This window comes from Trachemys scripta, chromosome 2 (genome assembly GCF_013100865.1).
Source record: "Trachemys scripta elegans isolate TJP31775 chromosome 2, CAS_Tse_1.0, whole genome shotgun sequence".
NCBI classification, from domain to species: domain Eukaryota; kingdom Metazoa; phylum Chordata; order Testudines; family Emydidae; genus Trachemys; species Trachemys scripta.
Window position 1 is genome coordinate 17,473,997 of NC_048299.1, and position 21,698 is coordinate 17,495,694.

Genomic DNA, 21,698 nt, shown 5'->3' on the forward strand with positions numbered 1-21,698 from the left:
TATGCGGATCGCTGATGGGCATCCATTTCTTGCAGCAAACGCAGGGCTTAAAGCCTGAGGACCGAACCTAGACTAAGTCCCATTTGGGACCAACCAAATAAATCACTCTAACCCTAACACAGTAAGGGAAACTGAACTATGTACAACTATTTTACAAGAAAAGTTTGAAACACTGAACAAAGTGAAAAAAGCTAGCTGAAGCAGCAGATGTTACAGAACAGCACTGGTGGCAAGAAGGAACTGAGGGTGCAGGGAAGCCGGCGGCATCCCTTGTACCGCACCATGTGCGCACCGCTCCAGAGGGTGCCAGAGCCGGTCCCCTACAGATACCACTGAGGGAAAAACTTCCAGCACCGGTGCATGCGGCGAGCACACACAGCTAATATGGAATGAACATGAGCAAGCACTCGAAGAACTATTAGTATTTGAATGAAGGGGAAGAAACAGACTGTAGTTTACACTTTTTCGCTGAACCATGAAAGATGCATTCTCATCTTTAGAAGTATTAGAAAAACAAATATGTAATAACTATTAGTACTCTTTAGAAAATTGAGCAGTGTGTGTGTGTGTGTGTGTGTGTGTGTGTGCGCGCTTAGCTATAAAATTAGCTTACAAAATCATGCAATTCAGCCTGGATAGTAAACACAAAGTCTCTACAGAACATTCACTGTTAGAATTTAGCATAATAAAATACAGTTATGTGGTAACTTTGACTACAACCTGTCCAGCAGAGGCTCCGAGAAGATCAGCCTCCTCTCAATTGGCAAAACCCCACCCTGTTCTTTTCTAATATTTATTCATCAGCATAGGTGAAAATACACCTCTACCCCGATATAATGCAACTCGATATAACACCAATTCGGATATAACGCGGTAAAGCAGTGCGCCGATGAGGGGGGGCGGGGCTGCACACTCCGGTGGATCAAAGCAAGTTCAATATAACGCAGTTTCACCTATAACACAGTAAGATTTTTTGGCTCCCGAGGACAGCGTTATATCGAGGTAGAGGTGTACACTCCTCTCCCATTTCATTCACCTCTATCAGATGTGTGCTTCACAACCTACTTAGGCCCATTTAACTGCTGAAGTTATTACATGTGCACAACTTTATTTTTTTAAATAGTGATGTAAAATGCAAAAAAAATATGATAATGCAACATTAAGATTGCAAAGTTTAAAAACACAAAAGGCCAGGAAATGCTAAATCATGCTGCCAATAGCAGCATTAACTGAGCAATATTGCATATGTTGCATTTTCTATTCCTGTTTTGTCTCGTTAACTCTGTAGCTTAATATTATTGTTTATGTCATAAGATAGATAACAAAACATCTGGAACGTGTAGCACAAAGTTTGTAGTGGTTTTAAAACCACAATACTTGCAATCTTTGATAAGTAAAATAATTAGAAAGCAATCATATTACATTTTGAATAAGGTGAACCTTACCCGTTTCCAGGTCGCTAACAGCTGTTTGTCAGACATCTGTTCTGGGTAATCAGCAATTGCAAAAACACAGCCCAACAGGAAATATTCTTCTGGAACTAGAACAGTTTGCAGATGAAAGAATAGAAAATTGTTAACTAAAGCAGTTTGGAGGCTACCATTTCAGACCACATTTGTTATATTAAAAATTTCCCACTATCAGCTATGGAATAAATGAAATTTGAATTTTTTCTCTTTCTTTCTTTTTAAAGAATTTAATGCTCAAAGGCTCTAGAATTGGACACCCTGGACACTGAAGTCCTGCTTCTCTAGAATACAGCTCAAGAAGTGTTTCCCCCCAGTGTGAAATGAAAACTAGGTCAACCAAGAATTATATGCTATTCATTTCATATAAACCACCACCAGTGAAATGGAAAAAACTTTCCAGCTGATACCAGGATGGGCAGGAGCTGAAACAGAAATCTAGATGTGAATGGTAACAATATCAATTTCTCTCATGACCCATCTAGTTTCCCAGCCTTTGGAATATTCTTCCCCAACCTCTCTCTTCTTGAAAATTTCCCACTCTACCTCAAAAAGTAAAGTTGTGTTTTGCTTTTATATGTACAGTACATATAGACTAGATGGTAGTGGCGAAAAACACAAACCAGAAACTAGGACGATCTCAATGCTTTCACCTTCCATCAAGTACTGGATAGTCCCTAGTTTATAGTATATTATATTTTTGATCAAGAACAAATTTTAACCCAACAAACATTTCATATGATTGGCCATCACTTTCAGGATTATAAATCAATCATTACTAACTCTCTATGGCTGGATCATGTCCAAACAGCTGATGTTGTTGCAGCTGTGGCTGCTGGTGATGTTGCAGTTGCTGGGCTGGCACCTGATGTTGTAGCGGCTGAGATGTTTGAGTCAAATGTTGCGGTGCTTGAGTTTGCATTTGCTGCTGTTGATGTTGCTGATGTAATCGCTGTAAATGCTGCTGTTGCAACTGCTGTTGCTGAATTTGCTGCTGTTGCTGCTGTAGTTGTTGCTGTTGAAGGTTCTGCTGCTGTATTTGCTGTAATTGTTGCTGCTGCAACTGTTGTTGTTGTAACTGATGCAACTGCTGTTGCAAGGCATGCTGCTGTTGGAACTGCAGCTGTTGCTGAGGCCGGTGGAGTTGTTGTTGAGGATGTAGTTGTTGCTGTGGAAACTGTAGCTGCTGTGCAAACTGGTGTTGCTGATGAACTTGCTGCTGCTGTTGTGAAAACTGATGAGACTGTTGCTGTGGGAAAGGTTGTTGAGGAATCTGTGGTTGTTGCTGTTGCTGCTGCTGCTGCAACTGCATAAGTTGTTGAGGTTGAAGGTGTAAAAGAGGGTGGTGCTGTTGCTGCTGTGTTTGATGTTGTTGTTGTTGTTGTAATAAATGTGTCTCTGGAGTTAATTTCACTTGGCTAAACAACACAGCGTTTGTATGTCCCTGTTGGCTATGATTTACTTGTTGTTCTAAACTTTTTGTAGGTGCTGAAAGGGATTGCAAGATCTAGAAAACAAAGATTAATGTTGTGACCTTTAAGATATAAAAATATAAATAACAAAATTGAAAAATATTTAGCTTTTAAAAAAATGAGTGAATATAATATGCCTACGTTTTACATACCTTCCGAAGTAAACAAAATCCTTCATTTATATGTTATTATATCATCACTACAACAGCATTCAAAAATGGAAAGAGCATATTTAAAGGAATAATTGCACTATAAATGGCATAGCTAAACTCTAAAGAAAACATGAAAGTGGAAATAACTCCAAAAATCTGTGCAGAAAGTCCCAACTGTCTAGGCTGTTTGGGAAGGGGAATTCAGCACCTTTTTCCCTCCAAAAATCTACATGGCATATGGTAAGATTTTTTGTGGGCATCCCAAAATAGATCATGCTGTAACAGCACAAACACTAGCAGTCGCATTACAATCAAAGGAAGTTGTGATGTCATGAAACTACCTATTCCGATATGTCCTTCACAAAAAAGTCTAAAAGTTGCTAAAATATGAGGTTTTTTTTTTATTTAGTCTGTCTATGTTAATGGCAACAGTCATACTTCTGGGGCTTAATTTTCATTTTTTACTTTGCAGTTCACAATTAAGAAAAGATTGCTTCACACTTAACAGAAGCTCAGATACCATATATATTTAATTTTGTTAAAAAAAGGTACTAGATAACAGAAAAACTATGTAAACTGTCAATAATACCAAAATGTGTATAAAAACAGCAGATACTTTTCTAACATTAATAAATTAAACAACTTCAAAAAAGCCACAGAAAGATACAGTAGTCTCCATGAACTACTAATCTACAAATTTCATAAAAGTCTTTCAAAACATGAAATATTCATGGAAAGGAATCTAAAAGTTATTCTGAAACAATCAAAACTGGTTTATTGGACTATTTCACTACATAAAATCTCAATGTACTGATAAAAAAAGACTAAAATAAATTGTATTTAAAGATGGCAAATTAAAATGATAAACTATCCCGTTCCCCCAGCTTTCTTGTTTAGTTCTTTAGCATCTGAAAAAACCTGATGACGTGTCCAAAAATAAATAAGTAAATAAATAAAAGGAAGGTCAGGAAGCCCGCTTTCATTTTTGTTTAATACATTTTCACTTTTGGAGTTTCACTGACTTCAGTCTTCCCATACAATAGTAGACAAATTCCTTCTGTGATGGCACCAGCCATCTTAGTCAATGCAGGACAGTTTATGAGGGCCAGCAACCATCACAGTTCCCACGAGCCAAAAGCAAACATCCCTTGTTACAAGAGATGCCACTACTCAGGACTGGTACTTTATTTGGTGTCAGGACTGATCAACAGGCAGTGCAGACCTGCCTATAAGAGAGGGTTATGTGGGCCCACCACTTGTAGTTTTTGAACATATCAACAGATAATGAATTAAATTAATGAATTTTGTCCTCCCAAATTCCCGGTTATGTACAAAACCACAATTACCCCATTTTACAGATGGGAAACTGAAACAGAGGAATTAAGTAATTGTTTCACGGATGCATGGGACGCTTGTGCCTGAACCTAAATCTCCTGAGCCCCAGTTTGGTGTCTTAAGCACATAACCATCCTTTCTTCTAGAAGCAAATCCTTTTCAGATATCCTCCTGCACAAAGTCTTTACTACAGTAAATTTTACTATAAATACTTTTTAAAAAAATCTCTGAGATTGTACAGAATGCAGGGGGAAGAGGGAACACAAGAATTCTAGTGGAAGGGAAATTAAAAGCACAGCCAGCATTAGATTTTCCCTTTCAAATCAAACAGAAAAACACAGAAAATCTCTTACACAAGATCCCCATTAATACAAAGACTACCATTGATATAAGGGCTGCATAACTGGGCCCAGTTGTGAAACACAGCAACACCAGCTAAAATTTGACATAGACAGACAAATAGGTTAAAACGAAAGCTTAAGTGAAATTTGCATTAGTTATATTTGGTTGTTCTACTGCTACAAAGGAAGGAAAAATATCTATTTTAAAAGTTGCATAGTATCTTCAAAAGCCAAATGATTAAAAAGACCTGCTTGCACATGCATTGTTGTGTCTGCATGTGCAACTGAAAGCCAGGTATTGGCACAAGCAGGAAGCCAAGGAGACACCTAGTAATCTAAACACACGTGTGTCTATTTACTCAATCAACAGTTAAGCGCGCACAAAAACTTGCCCTAAGGTCTAATTTACCTTTGCAAATAAAAACCATTGAGAATTTAGCACGGTCATTCCATTTTTCAGATTGTCTGATAATGCGTAGGCAATGCTATGTGGTATGCACTGCTCTGCTCACCAACAGAAAGGTTGTCAGACACCCTAGGCCCCTTCTGAGCCCATCTTAAAAGAAGAGGATGGGGTAGGACAGTGGTCCTCAACCAGGGGTACCTGTACCCCTGGGGCTAGGCAGAGGTCTTCCAGGGGGTACATCAACTCATCTAGATCAGTGTTTCTCAATCTCAGGGGACTGCGACCCTCCTGAGGGTTGCGGGACAGGTTTAAGTGGGTGGCAAGTGCAGGGCTGGCATTAGGCAATGGCAGGCAGGGCAACTGCCTGTGGCCCCACACCACAGGGGGCCCCACGAAGCTAAGTTACATGCTTCAGCCCAAGACGGCAGGGCTCGGACTTCAGCCCCATGCAGCGCGGCTTGGGCTTCAGGGATTCGTAGTCTGGAAAGACTGAGAACCACTGGGGTAGGATTTATCATACAGAAAAAAATATTACATTTGTTACTCAATCCCTTCCCATTTGTTTCTCTTATACACCTGTTATGTCATATCTTTTAAACTGTAAGCTCCTTGGGGCAGTGACTGTTATGTGGTCTATGTTTGTACATCACTTCACACCAACAGGTCCTGACCTCACGGAGGCCTCTAGAGGCTATAATATAAACATTAAATAATAATAAGCACACACAGAGAGGATAGCTTTGGAAGGATCCCCAGTATGCAAGGAGATCTGTACATTGATTCCCAAAATCCAAAAGGTCCCATAGTCTGCAGGACACACAGCAAACACAGGTTATACTTCAAGATGTGGGGCAAAACTCTCAGAAGTGCCTAAGTGACCTAGGAGCCCTTGTCCCATTTTCAAAATTGACTTAGGCACACGGGAGCTTTCAATGTGATTTCGATTCCTGAGTGACTCAGTCAGTCATTTCTGAATATGGGATGTGCGCTCATATGTCACTTGGGGTATGTCTACACTGCAGTGCAAGCCCAGGGTTCAAACTCAGGCTCAAGCCTAAGCACACATCTGTCTACACATAAATTGTGCCAACCCAAAGGTGAGACCCAGGGTCCCAGGACCCCACCGGGGTGGAGGGTTCAAGCCTGAGTCAAACCGGGATCCTTGGTTCAAGCCCTATCACTTCGTAGTTTCAATGCAGCTCCACCGGACTTGTACTCTGGAAGACTGCCAAAAGTATCCCACGATCCCATGGGCTGACTTTCTTTGTGCTCTGAATAGTCAAGTTTGGTGGACAGTCAAGTTTTCCCACACTGCACCCATGAGCAAAAGGCTAGAGCGGCCACATTTTGGGAGGGGACTAGGAAGTCTGAGATACGGATGATTGAACTCAGTCCTGTATAATGCAGTGTAATGCCTCTGAAGCCCTAGTTTTGGAACGAGAATTACAAATAAGTGTAGCCGCTAAGGCCCTAGGTAACAAATCCAGGTCTGCTTACTTGAGTTCTACTAACCCTGGGCTTACACGGAAGTGCAGACATATCCTTAGGCACTTTTGAAAGTTTAACCCATGATCTAACTGTTGCACATTCAAGTACAATTATCTGAATAAAATGCACTGTCTATAAGAGTCAAATAAATTCACCAGCATCCTGCCTTTCCCCACTCCCATCCTTTCAACATGCATTCACTGAAATCTAGTAGTGTGTTTATTTCAATGCGTGATCACTTATTTCATATTCTTTTCTAGAATAAATAAATTAACCATAATTATTTTACACCAAAATTATGTGGATTGCTCTGGAGATAGAATGTATAAGTTAGGACTTTCGCAACTGTACCTTGGCTGTACTGCATAGCAATTTAACATTACTCAGTAGTACCAAACACTGCAAACGCACAATATGAATCAAATTGCAGCTGTTTGAGAGAACCATCAACTTTAAAATTTTCTGAGTATAGAACATGGTAATTTATTGCACTAAATAAAAGTACTGAAGGACACAAAGTTTGGTTTAATAAACAGGGTAACTAGCTTGAAGACTGAATCACTCTGTGCTCCTGCCAACACTGAAAGTGCCTAATAGGAATCTTGGTATCAAATGCTGGAGTTAAATCCTGATTTTTGTAATATCACTATATTCCACCAGTCCACAAATTTTTCCTTTTGTGAAGCTAAAATACTAATGAATAGGTTGACTACTGGGGCAAAGTTTAATCTAGCTGTATGTAATCCCTATGTAACCTGGGAATATTTTACCCCCCTTCTCAGATTTTGAGGATTTCGAAAGGAAACAAAGTTCTTTAAAATGTTAGCCCAATATTGAAAATTAAAAATCCAACACTTACATGTGCTACATTTGATGGCCTATTAATCTGCTGAATATCAGCACTATTAGTAATGTTTCTTAATGTCCGTACTGCTGGACTCCACGTAGTCATCATTTCTGGTCGTTCAGAGCCTTGGGTACCTTGAACGGAAGCCATTATATTACCTCTGATTTCCGGAGGCAAAATATTGCCTGGTACTGGTGGGACATTGGCACATAAATTAATTAACCCAGAGTCCTTGCCTTGAGGCAACCTGCGCTTTGCTGCAGCTGTCTGTGGGACTTCAGCTGGTGTCCAGTTCAAATTCCTTTCTTGCTTTTCAGGAGAGGAATCTGAGGAATCATCAAACATCAGTTCTCCTTTTGTTTTATCAGCACTAATAGATTTTGGTGAAAAAGCCTGGTCACCCAAAGGCGATCCTTCTCGAGATGATGCTGGGCTTGATAATTTTTCATCGGTACTAGCTTCATTTTGAGAATCTTGTTCTTCATTTTCTGCATCTTCTTCTTCCTCCTCCTCTTCCTCCTCATATATAATTAGGCGGGGATGATAGGATATCTCTTCTTTTTTAGCTTTATCAGATATAGAATCTAGTACCCAATCAGGTGTCACAATTTTAATACTCTCTCGTTTACAAGCGCATTCATATTTTTCCTGTGGACAAGACATAAGAAAAGACTATAAATAGAATGCATTACATATCCCCTCCCACACATAAGTAGACAAGACTGAATTATTTTTAGTGATATGAATAAAGATTAGCTCCGAATATGATTTCATATACACTTAGCCGACATCATTACTATCAACTTTTATCTTGGTGTCAGTGCACATGACTACACCAGAATCCGTAAAACAGCAACAACTGAACATTTACAAATTACACTTTAACAAAACCCAAACTAAGAACCAAGAAAGAAGTGATCAGACAGATTAACTCAAGTAAGGCAACTGCTTTCAAGCAACCAACTCTTACCCTTTCAGTTGCAACCTACTACAACTCCTAAATTACTCATTCACTTATGGATGCACTATAACAACTGCCATGCCATTAGTTTGTTATGCCACTAGCTTTAAAAATATTGTCAATAATTGTGACAGTGACATTTTTAAATAAAAGATAATTCTTGCTGAGAAGTGGTGCTGAATTACTCAGGATGAGAACCAAAGGATCCAAACTATTCAGAAGATATACCCAGCTGTTGGATGATAACATCCAGTAACCTCTCTTACCATAGTGTGGCCTGTGTTACACTAAAGTATTAGGTCGACCAAGCTATGTCACTGAGGGGTGTGAAAAATCCACACCCTGAGTGGCGTAGTTAAGTCAATCTAACCCTGGTGTAGACAGAGCCAACTCAATAGAAGAGATGGACTACCTACGCTGATGGGAGAACTCTTCCCTTTGACGTAGACAGCATCTACACTGAAGTGCTACAGCGGCGCAGTTCCAGTTGTGCCATTGTAGTGTTTCAAGTGTAGACAGGCCCTAAAACTCAACAGTCACTGGTGGCATATATTAGTCATCAGATTTTGATACTAACTTAAAATAAAAAAAGACAGTAAATTAAAACTTCATATGGCCACACACAATAAAAGTGTGTAACAAATTACAATATAATTTCTTCAAACAAGGGACTTGCATTAAGAACTAATTCAAAACCACATTTTAAAAACTAGCACCATTTTTAGTTCTCAAAGCCCAATGATAATCTGAACAATTTTTTAAACAGTTGCATTCTTGACCAATCATAACTTGGCAAAAGATATTTTTCAAATAAAGTATTTCACCTCTGGATTGAGAGAAAGTGTAAGAATTTTCAACTGCCAAAGGTAAATGTTTTTAAAAAGTTATGGGTAACTGCAGGTTCAGAGCACAAAAGTGCCTTCTCAAGCTTAATCAGAGCACTGCAATAATATAAAACAGCTCCTTAATTAGCTACTCCTATCAGCTGTTAAACACATATTTCTCCTCTCTTGGAGTGGAGAATTTCTTTTGTTGTTCACAGTTTGATTTCTCTGTATCTAGTGAAGGTTTAGGCTCTTTTAAATGGAAAAGAGGAAAACAGATAAAAACCAAACTTGTGACAAGCACATTATGTTTTCCATAATGTTTTATAAAGCTGTGCAGTGCAAAATCTGGAAACTAGTTTAATAAGTTTAATTTATAACGCATCAAAAAAGACCACATATAACTGAAATAAATGTAATTTGAACCTAGATCTCCATGAGATATGTGAAATCAACACTGATCAGACTGTACCTCTTGATATTTTAAAGTATTAACATCAGTATCACCATAAGAAAACATTGAAGAAAACCAAAATCTGGCACGTCTGTGAGTTGGAAATACCAATTACTCAATGTTCACTTTATTATTAATGGCTGAGTCCAATATTTGAAGCATAAACGTGTTCATGCAAATTAAACTGTGAACTTAAACATTACATTTTAATAAGACAGGTAAACGAATCACCAATATATAACAAGGGTTATTACGCTTTAAAAGCAATCCAGCACTGACGTAACTGCTCTGTGTGTGTACGTCCACATATAAAGATTTAGCACTTTCATAGAATCATAGAATATCAGGGTTGGAAGGGACCTCAGGAGAACATCTAGTCCAACCCCCAGCTCAAAGCAGGACCAATCCCCAGACAGATTTTTTTACCCCAGTTCCCTAAATGGCCCCCTCAAGGATTGAACTCACAACTCTAGGTTTAGCAGGCCAATGCTCAAACCACTGAGCTATCCCTCCCCCTGATCACATTATAGATATTTTCAAAAGGGACCTAAATGAAGTTAGGCATTCAACTAGTGGGAGTTTGGTCCCTAGCATTTTTATACTCCTTTGAAAACTCAGGCTAAAAGTATATTTTGCATTTCTTTGCTCTATTCTTTGGTGGTCTTATATATTCAGACTGTATCACTTCAAGACAGGGACTCTCTATTTCTATGTATTTTTAAAGCACCTGGCACATTCAGATTATGATCCTGATTGGAACCTTTGGATGCTACCAAAATAAAATAAAAATAACTATATTAAAAATCCTAAACATAATCTGAAAGATTTTTTTTTTTTTAAAATCAACTCACTGTAAGGTTAATATGCCAACTGCCCCAAACACCAGAAGTAAGAGGCCCACTCAACACTGATTTCAAACATTTTCCTCACTTATTAGATCACAGATTGCAGACTCCCATGCCAAATGATGCCTGTACCACTAGACTGTTGACATCAGAGCCACTAAGGAACCTTAGTGGATCATACAGCTAGCCTAAGAGGATCAAGTATTCGTCTCATATGACACGATGCAGCTTTTCATTTTACTATTTTAAATCTCAAAAGGTGTAAACAGTTAGTGTGTGTGTGTGTGTGTGTGCACGCGCGTGTGTACGCAAAACCTGACCTCCTACAGGCTGGATCCATGCTCCAGCACAATGCTGTAGAAGTTGTGACATCACCAACATAAGGAATGCTGGGGCATCACTTGGAAAGGGAGTCAACAATCTATTATTTTGTGGGACCTGAAAACAAAGACAAATTCAAAAATCAGTTATGTGCTGCAGGCTCTCTTAAACCTCCTATGCACAATCCTTCATTAAGTTGTTGCTTTTAAGAGTATTTTATTTAAAACAAACAAAGTGCAATTTGGTTTGGTGAGCCTCAGTATTTTAAAGGCATCATACAAAATAAATTTAAGATTCACATTAGGACTATATTGATAATGTGACACAATATCTGCAAGTGGCGCTGCTATGTGAAAACAAACTAGCAAGTATTTTAAGAACACAGTGAACCTATAAAATAACTAAGCCCACACTGCTAAGAGACCAAATGTGTAATAAAAGCCTTTGGACGAATCCATAAGGAGTCTCTAAACTACACCACACTTCCTACCATAGAATTAAGCAACAGACATCCTATTGTTTGTGGCCAATAAAACTGTTCAAATCAGCAGGACAGTCACACTTGTGCAGGAAGTTGCCGTATTCAGATTTAATGCTGCTATTAGTTAGTCTGCTTTATTCTCTGGGGTGTGTAGACTGTCAAGATTATACTTACCAGTCTTTCTAAAACAAAGATGGGCTGCAAGTACTCCTGTTCTTTTAATGGACACACTGTGACCTGTTCCATGGGAGGCTTAAGCAACAGCAGGCTAATTAAAGGAATTTAGGCACCTCTTTTCCTTTGTGATCATTCTCACTTAAGACTCAAAGTACAAAAAACAAATTGGACACAGAGTACATGATTTTCATTCCAAACCTCATGGGATCTCACCACGCAAATAACTCTCTCAGGTGCAAATAACTCCAGGAGAAATTTAAGTCATTCAGATATTCAAGCACCTAATAGTGGCCACAAAATAACAATCACAATGCCACTTTTTGACACAATGCACCAAAGATTCATTCCATGGTTCTGATTTTGCTGAATTAGTCGTGAGGACTGAGAGGACATAAGATCCTGGGTATTTGAAGGATCCCTAAAAGGAGTACATCGATGAAACTAAAGGAAGGAGAGAGAGACAGACACACACATTCCTCAAAATGAAATCTAGACGGTGGAATAGCTTTCCAAGGGAAGTGGTGGAAACATCCTATTGCTTAAAGCACCTAAGTTACATTTTACAATACGCTAGTAAGTATGCTATTGTATTATCCTCAGCCTCTCAGATCTCCCCTTCCACCAGCAGAAGCCAGAACAGCTCTATCTGGGGGATAGGTCATTTTCAAGTGTACCAGATTTTGCTGGTCATTAGAACCTAAGACCAGCCATACTGGATCAGACCAAAGATCCATCTAGCCCAATATCCTGTCTTCTGACAGTGGCTAATGCCAGGTGCTTCAGAGGGAATGAACAGAACAGGCAATCAAGTGATCCATGCACAGTCGTCCATTCCTAGCTTCTGGCAAACAGAGGCTAGGGACACCATTGCTGCCCATTCTGGCTAATAGCCATAGTTCCACACCTCAGCAGAATTAGCCTGCCTACTGCACAGTATGTTTGCCAACTGGCACAGGCACACATGCCTTAGGCTAGAGAAAAGTGCATCAGGCTGGAAGCCAGGACCACAAATTCAAAACTCACCTCTTCTACTCGTTGTTTATATTTCTTTCTATTAGGCCTGTACTCCTACCTTAGGTATCAGTCCTCCCCAACAACACTGATTTTACAAATAAGTTAACTGTGGAGTTGTAGAAGGTCACTTCAGACAGAAGTCAGAACAGGACTTAGGTCTCTAACAGAGCAGCCCCAAGTCTCAGTCATACTTTCTTACAAACCCAATGTGACAAATCTGAGGATAACTCAAGAATTAGAGGTCTGTGCTAGGGATCCGAAGGGCCAGAGTTCAAATCCAGTTTACAGTCCACATGAAGAGTCCTTACGACTGAAAATGATAGCACCTGATTTTTCCAGCTCTTTTTAAAAAATGATTTATTTAATTCACACAGTGAGAAAGCTTCCTTTAAAACTTAATGTATAGTTAAAAATACATTATAATCTATAATGACACAACACATAACAAAATACAGGCGCCTCGCATTTCAATAGTCTGTTTCACATTTCTATTGCTTGTATTGCACATTGGTAGATTGCATGGTTGAGTCATGGTCCTGGTCCATTCTCACTATATAAGGGAGCCATTGTTAAAATATTAACTTAGCAGCTTCGCCTCTTACATTGCTCATGTTGGGGCTCAGGACCAGCAGGAGACATTCTGGGCTGGCCTAAAAGCTATAGCTCCTTTTCCTCCACCAGCAACAACAGACTTTCACACCCACCCCAGCTTCCTGACATCAGATTTTTACAAACAGATCTATGGTCACTTTACAGATGAAAAGCTCTGTATTCCAAATTGTGCACATTACTTGTCTACATAATCATGCATTGTTGTTTCTATTATCCCTGCCTCACCCCAATTCCCACAAACCTGCTGCCTCTTGCCTTTAATTAATTATTCTGTAGACATTTTGGGGTAATATCTTGTATAGCTCCCAGCACAACCAGGGCTTCTAGGTGCTACTGTAACACAAATGGCATCCCAACCTCCCCCAGTTCCTCAAGTTATTCTACTCCTGAAGCAAATCTCAACCTCCCTGCCCACCATTCTCCTCTCCATCATGCTCTCCCTATTTCCATTCTATTTACTCTCTTTCATAATACAAGAATAAGAGGATGTTCAATTAAATTGAATGGCATATATTTAAAACTGATAAGAGAACAATCTGTAGGCCTCATTCCCACAAGATATCAGAGGCCAAGCATTCAATAGGATTCAAAAAAGGATTGTACAGATAATAAGACCACTACATTTACATTAATTAAATACCAGAAAGGGTATAGTATCAGGGGGTAGCCGTGTTAGTCTGTATCTACAAAAACAACAAGGAGTCTGGTGGCACCTTAAAGACTAACAGATTTATTTGGGCATAAGCTTTCGTGAGTAAAAACCTCATTTCTTCGGATGCATAGAGTGAAAGCTACAGATGCAGGCATTATATACTGACACATGGAGAGCAGGGAGTTACTTCACAAGTGAAGAACCAGTGTTGACAGGGCCAATTCAATCAGGGTGGATGTAGTCCACTCCCAATAATAGATGAGGAGGTGTCAATTCCAGGAGAGGAAAAGCTGCTTCTGTAGTGAGTGCCCAGGACCTAAATTAACCTTAAGAAGGATTTGGAAGATACTGCTTGTATAAATCAGTTAATCCATAACTGTCCTCTATGGAGTTTCTTACCCCTTCCTCTGAAATACTTTGTTCTGGCCACTGTCACAGATAAAATGCCAGTCTAGATGCACTACTGGTCTGATCCAGTATGGCAATCCTACAATCCTATTTCGTCCATCAACTTCTCTCTCCATCCCTTTGGTTTCCTTCTCCCTGTCCCAACTTTCTACTTCTTCCTTGGTCTCTATTTCCCTTTCTTACCTCCTTTCATCCCCCCTCTCCCCACTAACTGCCACCTCATTTTAAACTTTCCTCCCCGACCACATAGAGACAGGAAGATCTCTACAAGCCCAAAATAAAGGTAAATGTGGAACCCTCAAACTCATGTTATATTTGTAAGCCTTATCCCCACAACCCCTACCTGCCACCTTTTTCTTTGTCTCCCTTTTGTTATGTTATCTTTACATGGAACATAAAGGAATAGAAATGACTTTTTGTGTTTCTGTGGAGTGCCTGACAGAGTTTTGGCATTATATATAAAAGCACAATTCAATTAAAAAGTTTGGAGATTTTTATTCAATACTTCTTGTGCCCATCCCTGTGGGAACTGCAAACACCACAGATTACGAGTGATTGATAGATAGCACTCTCTCCTGTTGCTTTCAGCAGCATGTCAATTTTGGGTAGGAATTATACTTCCCTAAGAAAGCATAAGGAACTTGATTTTTCTTAAAGTACAGAAACAAGAGCGATCTGTGAAGGTGAATAAGTGACTGTAGCCAAAAGCCCAGTCTATATTTAGATTTGGCTGGGAAAGAAGATCCACAGTTATTCTCCGTCTGTTCTCTTAAGTATTTAATTGAAAGTTCCTTAGCCATGGAAACCTATGGAGAAGGCTGCAAGGCCAGAACTTCATAGCATGCAGTAAACACAAAATAGAAAAGCCTGACTAAGACTGACCAGGAGGTGCTGACCACAGAGAGATCAATGGTATAGAGCTCAGTAGGACATTTCCCAAGACCAACTGGAATAATTAATATTCCCTGAGTCAACTACCAAGAACTGAGATTTCAATGGACCTGAACAATAATCTCTGATTTTAGAAGTGATGGTCCCTGAAAGAGCAGATCCAAAGGGAGAACTCTAGATTTCAAAAGACAATGATCTGAGTCTTCAGACAACTCAGCCACCAAAGCTTTCAAAGACCACACACCAATTATAGGCGAGACCAACTGGCTTGGATCTGAGAAGGCCTTCAGAAAAGGAGGTTAGTTACCTGTAACTGGAGGTTCTTTGAGATGTGTGGTCCTTATCTGTGTTCCACACCTGGGGACGTATGAGCACCATGCGCCTGAGTCTGGAGACTTTTAGTAAGCAGTGTCCATTGATCCACACATACCCAGTTGTTCTACTCATGCTCTGAACCAAAGGTTTAAGGTGGGATGCGGACCAGTTGTCCCCAGTTCCTTCTCCTACCACAAATCCAGTTATGAGCCTCAGCAGAGGGGTCAGAGGGCAGGTAGTGGAATACAGATAGGGACCACACCTCTTGAAGAACCTCCAGTTACAAGTAAGTAGCCTCAATTTCTTCTTTGAGCCATGGGCCCTATGTGTATTCCACACCTGGGAGATTAGCAAGCAGTAGTCAAACAAGAGGTGGGTGCAAGGATGCAGAAGTGATGACTGACTGTAATACTGCTGTCCCTACAGCTGTATCTGTAGTAGAAGACTGGAACAAAACGTAATGTCTTGTGAAGGTGTGTAAGGAACTCCAGGTAGCTGCCCTACATAGCTCTAGTAGAGGTACATCTTGCAGAGCTTGCAGATACTTGCTCCAATAAGCTTAAAGTTCAAAACAACACATGCTATAACACAGAAAGGCATAACAGAACAGAGGAATGAGGGAGGTATGGGAATGGTGTTAGTTAAAACGGTAAAAGTTATTTTTTTTAAAACATACATACTAATATTATATATATATATATATATATAAAAAAACACACACATACACACACACACTTTTAAAAATAGCATGTAAGTGTAGAAATATAAATTGGCCTTATTTACACTAATGCCTCTTTTACTCCCCTCTGGTAGTGTACAGGAGACCTAACATGGGCCTAAATTTAATTTACACCCAATTTAAGGGTGTAAATGAGAATCTGGCCCAATATTTATAATTTTGTCAAAGTTATAATATTGATGATTTATGGGAGCAAAGTTGATTGATGATTTATGGGGGGGGGGCGCTGCGCACTCCGGCGGATCAAAGCAAGTTCGATATAACGCGGTTTCACCTATAATGCAGTAAGATTTTTTGGCTCCCGAGGACGGTGTTATATCGGGGTAGAGGTGTACTATCATTCCTCTGACTATTCAGATGATCTACTGGAGGGAGCTCCCTTTACAAACACAAATGGGATAAAATGCCACACTAATAAGATTGTGGACAAATTTTAGAAGCCTACTTTGACAGTCTGTGGCAGGAACCTGGAGATTTTTGAATCTGAGCAAAAATCAGGTAACCTGTAAAACTGATAACTAAAAATAATGTAGTTATATCTGAACACTGAAGAAAACATAATGGGAAAAATTAATTTCATTCACTATTGCACCGATGATTCTCAAATGAACTGTTCAACAAATATTTATATTAGGCACTGAAGGGAATACTTATTTTGCTTAATCTAAAATAAAACTGTTAAACACACCTAACATTTTTAATACAATACAGTTTATTTGCAAGTAAATGCAAATATATCAAATCTTCTACTCAGTTTCTGGTGCTTAGATATTACAGTGTAGATGTGATACTTCCTGGGGGTAACCAGGATTGTGAGACACCTCATGCAGGTCCCCACATCTGTACCCCAGAGTTCAGAGTGGGGAGGGAACCCTGACACATGTATAAAAAAATTATTTCTCAATCAAAAATTTCCAAACTTGACAAAGATCTACACAACAAGTTTAAAATATACATTTTATACCCCCAATTCAGCAAGCCTTCAGACGCATGCTTAACTTCACAATTTTTTTAGACTATTCACATCCATAATGTCAAGCATTTGTTAAAGTACTTGCAGGATCAGTGCCTAAGTTACCAAAGCACAAAACAAAAACCAAAGAAAACCTTGCTGTATCCACGGATAAGATAGCTAGAAACGTCTAAGTAAAATTTGTTGTGGTTTGGGTTTTTTTATTTTTATTTTTTTTAATATTTAATTATGGTTTGAGAACAAACACACTAGGACTTTTTTCCCCCAGAAAAGTAAGTACCTGAAATAAGTACTTATACTGGAACTGCTAGAATTAGAGCATTACTAATAGGACACTATAAGATTCGGTTCCGGTGTTTTCTTCGTGTGCCATCTTTGGCAAATCCCTTAGCCTGTTATTCAGTTTCCCCACTTGTATAAAGGCAATACCACTTAATTAATCTGAAGGTTAGCTAGGGTTTGTGAAGAGCTCTGAATATTAAAAATTCTGTATAAATGCTCAGTATTTTTCATCAATATGGTGCAGTAACTAGTGGGACAAAATAACCCTTCATCTTCCTCCAAGAGGAAAATCCTTTGGGAATTTTGTTATTTAGGGTTGCCTTTTGGATTCTTCTCCCCATACACATACACCCCTAAAATGTCAACAAAATGGAAGGCACTGCAAATCTTTTTTCAGTGATAGTCTAGTAATAAGATTAGAGAGTCAATATGTGCTTTTACAGTATTTCTACTCTAGCCTTGTAATTTTTCTTCAGGAATGCCACTAAGTAATTATAAAGGACATATACTAATGCACATGCACTACTGACTAGTGTATATGAGTAACTAGGAAGGCAACTTTAAAGCCAGTTATTTATCAAAAAACTTTAGACATCAAATAGTTATTATGCAGCTACAAATCAGATTAGAAATACATAAATTGAAGCTGGGATACCTTTTGAATTAATGAAACTCAAAGCTTTAGGGAAAATAAATATGAGACAATTAGCTGCAATGCATTAACATGATCAGTTCAGCTGTTCAAATCCAGCAAGCAATTTGAGACTCTAAAGAACTTCAGGAAAGGTGAAAATTGTTTGATTATTCAGAAGCAAATGAGAACTAAACCAGGAAAGACTGTACATGTAATAAACTCTTACCCCCTTTGGCTCAGGCACAATCAAATGAGTACACTTATTATTGAGGCTCAGCTGGCAATCCCCTCCATAAAAAGTAATCAAAGCCCACAGCACACTTCGATCTTCAGATGAAATCTAATAGGAAGTTAAAAATAAACCTTTTAGATCTATGCAACAACACTTCTTTTGCTTGAAGAGCATTATTATAGCTTGTAAAATATTGTTTAGCAATCTGACTAATGTTCTACTTCCCACCATTTTTAAATAAAGGATTAGTATGAAAGTTTACAAAAAAACACTGAAGGACAATTCTTTAACCCATACAATGAAAAGAAACCTTAGAGATGTTCTTCACTTTTGCTAACCTGAAAATAAGGTATTTTGGGGGGGGGGGGGGGAAGAGTGGGAGGAGCAAGAGGAGCAAGTAACAACTATAGACCCAAAATGCCAATATCAAGTTTTGTAGATTCATTCATGAAAGACTATTTATTTAGCTTCAACCATTACCTTACAAAACTGGCTAGTCGAAAAAAACCCTCTTACAATAAAAAGGACTGCTTTATGGACTTTACTTGCATCAACATTCTCCAACCTAGGGAATGTCATTATTGAATTACAACCAAAAATCTGTTGGTTATCCAAGGCAATGGCTACCTAATTCGTAGGCATTGTATGTAATTGTAATGATCAAGACACCCGCAGCCTTAAAAAAAAAAAAAAAAAAACAGCTTCAATATTCTTCAAATGAATTTATCCTCATCCTTAAAAATCTGAAGTATTCGTGTCTGTTAGGGAGAAAGGCACTAAAAAAGTAAAACAGAATTAAAACCAGGAGACCACATTTAACAACACATGAAGACAATCAGAAGTGCTTGTTGCCTTTAACAGATTACGTTCTATTCTGCCTGACATGCCAGGTAAACCTGGACAATCATTCATATGCAACAGAAAATTAACATTTTTCCTTATAGCACCAGCAATAGCAGCAATTTAAAACCATAGGGCACCAACCTGTAAAGGTGAATGCACCTGTTCACACACTGATTTCAATAGGAATGCTCACCGTGTTCAGAGTTAAGTAAGTGCATACATCTTCCCAGGGCTCTAGCCTAGCCGGTCTCAAATTTTAGATGTGGTACCTCCGGTAAAGTGTTAGTGCACAGAAGAATAGGTATAAACATACTGATCAGGTATTCTGCAAAGTTTTCCTGCTTAGTGCATGGATAACAAGCAAAACAAAACCAAAAAAAAAATCCCAAAAATAAGTTGCAAATAATTTAAAAGTAATAGGCACATAGTTCCTACATGCTGCTCTCTGCATACTATAGTATCTCTTTATTGCTGAATGCCATATAAATCATTCCCCTTTTCTGCTAAGTGTTGAATGATTCTGTGGATCCCCATGTGTGATATCCAATACAGTATTTAGTCATTTGCTGCTCAGGTAGTGGTACACCAAAGAAGAAAAGTCATGGTACATGTAGAAAGATAAGGAAAACAAGAATCAGAATACAAAAGTATACAAATATATTGTAATTATTCTAAGTTATATTTCTTTAAAATGGTTATATGCTCACCTGAGAGAGACAAGCAGTGACTCCAAAAAAGATCTGACATGATTCTGGAGAGAAACCATTCACCCTGGGAAACAGATGTCAAGGACATAACAAAACCAAAATGGAAATTTCTTGAGGGGTTTTGGAAGAGAATTAATAAGGTTATGCACAGCACTTCGCATAGATTTGACCATTAAAAAAGCCAAATCAATCAAACAAAAACAAACAAACAAACGCTAGTCCTGCAAAGTGAGAGGTTTTTTCCTTCAAGTTGCAAGTTTCAGTAAAAATTTAAAAGTTTCTAGTCAAACTGATCCCGATTACTTCGAACGACTGGAGGGGCCTTAAATGGCACTGTGAACTGGCTCCTCCTGGACAGCCTTTTCAGCACATTCTATCCCACTAAAAGAAAAAAAGAAAAACAACGAAGACATGAAACCACCAACTTATTTTTCAGACATGTATCTTGTCTTTATAACCATGGACCCTCCATGTAGGAGGATCACAATCACATAACTCTGCCTGACTTCTTGATATTTTATTCCTGTTTTTCTTACGATTTAGCTCCTGAACCTACAAACATTAACACACTCATTGGGACCACTTGTATGCGTCAAGTTAAGCATATACAGAATAAGGACCTTAATTTTGACTTAGTTTTGTTCCCCCGACCCCACCATGTGCTTTGGAAGGGCAAGGGAATCATAAATATTATAAACAATACTAAGATTTCGTTTTTTGGATTTCCATAGTCTTTTCAGAGCAGTTGAAACACAGCAGTGAAATGGTGCTTTTTGTAAAAAGTTCAACAAAATCTAATTAAAAAAATCGATTTAGACTTCACAATTTCTATAGAAAGTATGTGTATACTTCTTGCCGATATGCTCCTGTTCTCTGTACCGTTGAGGGCACCAGTGAAACTAATGAGACACTTGGAAGTTATTTACTGAGCTACTGCTGCTCAATATGCTATGAGCAGCTGCTAAGGCAGGGACTGGACCACCCCACCTCATCCAAGCAGCAGAGGATTCTGCCTTAGCTCTTTTTTCCTTTTTAGCGGTATCAAAATGAAACTTATAAGAACTTTCAGACAGCTTAATAGTACTATACTAAAAAAAAAAAACATATTCAAAGATGGCAATAACATGCCCACATTTAGCCAATAGAAATGTAGAACAGGTTGTCTGGAAGAGCTCTTTTTCAAATGTTTACAACGTTCAGCAGAACTTTGAGGATAACAAACATTTACAGTCATTTTATGTAGTACTCTCATATGCCTCCATGGTTTCACTTTTTCCCCCCTTTAATACACACACTAGAGCTTTTGCCTGGCCTTGGTTTCTGTTTGAAAACACTGATTAGAGAATGCTGGAAACTGCCAGGCAACAGAAGGAAAATTCTTCAAATTAAGTCAGTGCCACAGAATACACAGGACATAAACATATTAACAACACTATGCAAATTTTAACCACAACATGCATGTTTAAAAAAAAACACATTGTTGAGACATTATTTTATACAGATGATATAGATATAAATATACACACACTTATACTGTAACTGCCATCACAAAATGCAAAAACTTCTATGATTACACCTTTAATTCCTACATTACCATAGAGTGCCAGGAACACATACGGCACCTTGTAAATAATAACTAAACCACAAGGACTGAAGAAAGACTGTACATAGCAAGTGGAAAGCAGTCAATGACTGCCACAGCACACTAAAATTTACAAGAATATAACCAGTTTTACTGCTGTTACATATAGTGTTCAAACAGCAATAAGACTAATGAAAAGGTCTTATATGTTTCACTTTAATACTGCTTAGAAACATAATATAAG

The 21,698-nt window shown here is 38.6% G+C and overlaps 1 protein-coding gene across 1 annotated transcript in view; it reads right to left on the bottom strand.

Annotated features, from left to right (window-relative positions):
* Positions 1-21,698, bottom strand: part of PAXIP1 (PAX interacting protein 1) — a 78,829-nt gene that overhangs the window by 41,400 nt on the left and 15,731 nt on the right. The window contains exons 4-8 of the mRNA XM_034759988.1: positions 19,873-19,936; positions 18,317-18,430; positions 7,520-8,155; positions 2,250-2,973; positions 1,446-1,540 (exon numbers count right to left, since the gene is read on the bottom strand). Of these exons, the coding sequence (XP_034615879.1) occupies positions 1,446-1,540; positions 2,250-2,973; positions 7,520-8,155; positions 18,317-18,430; positions 19,873-19,936 (1,633 nt within the window). The remainder of the gene's footprint in view (positions 1-1,445; positions 1,541-2,249; positions 2,974-7,519; positions 8,156-18,316; positions 18,431-19,872; positions 19,937-21,698) is intronic.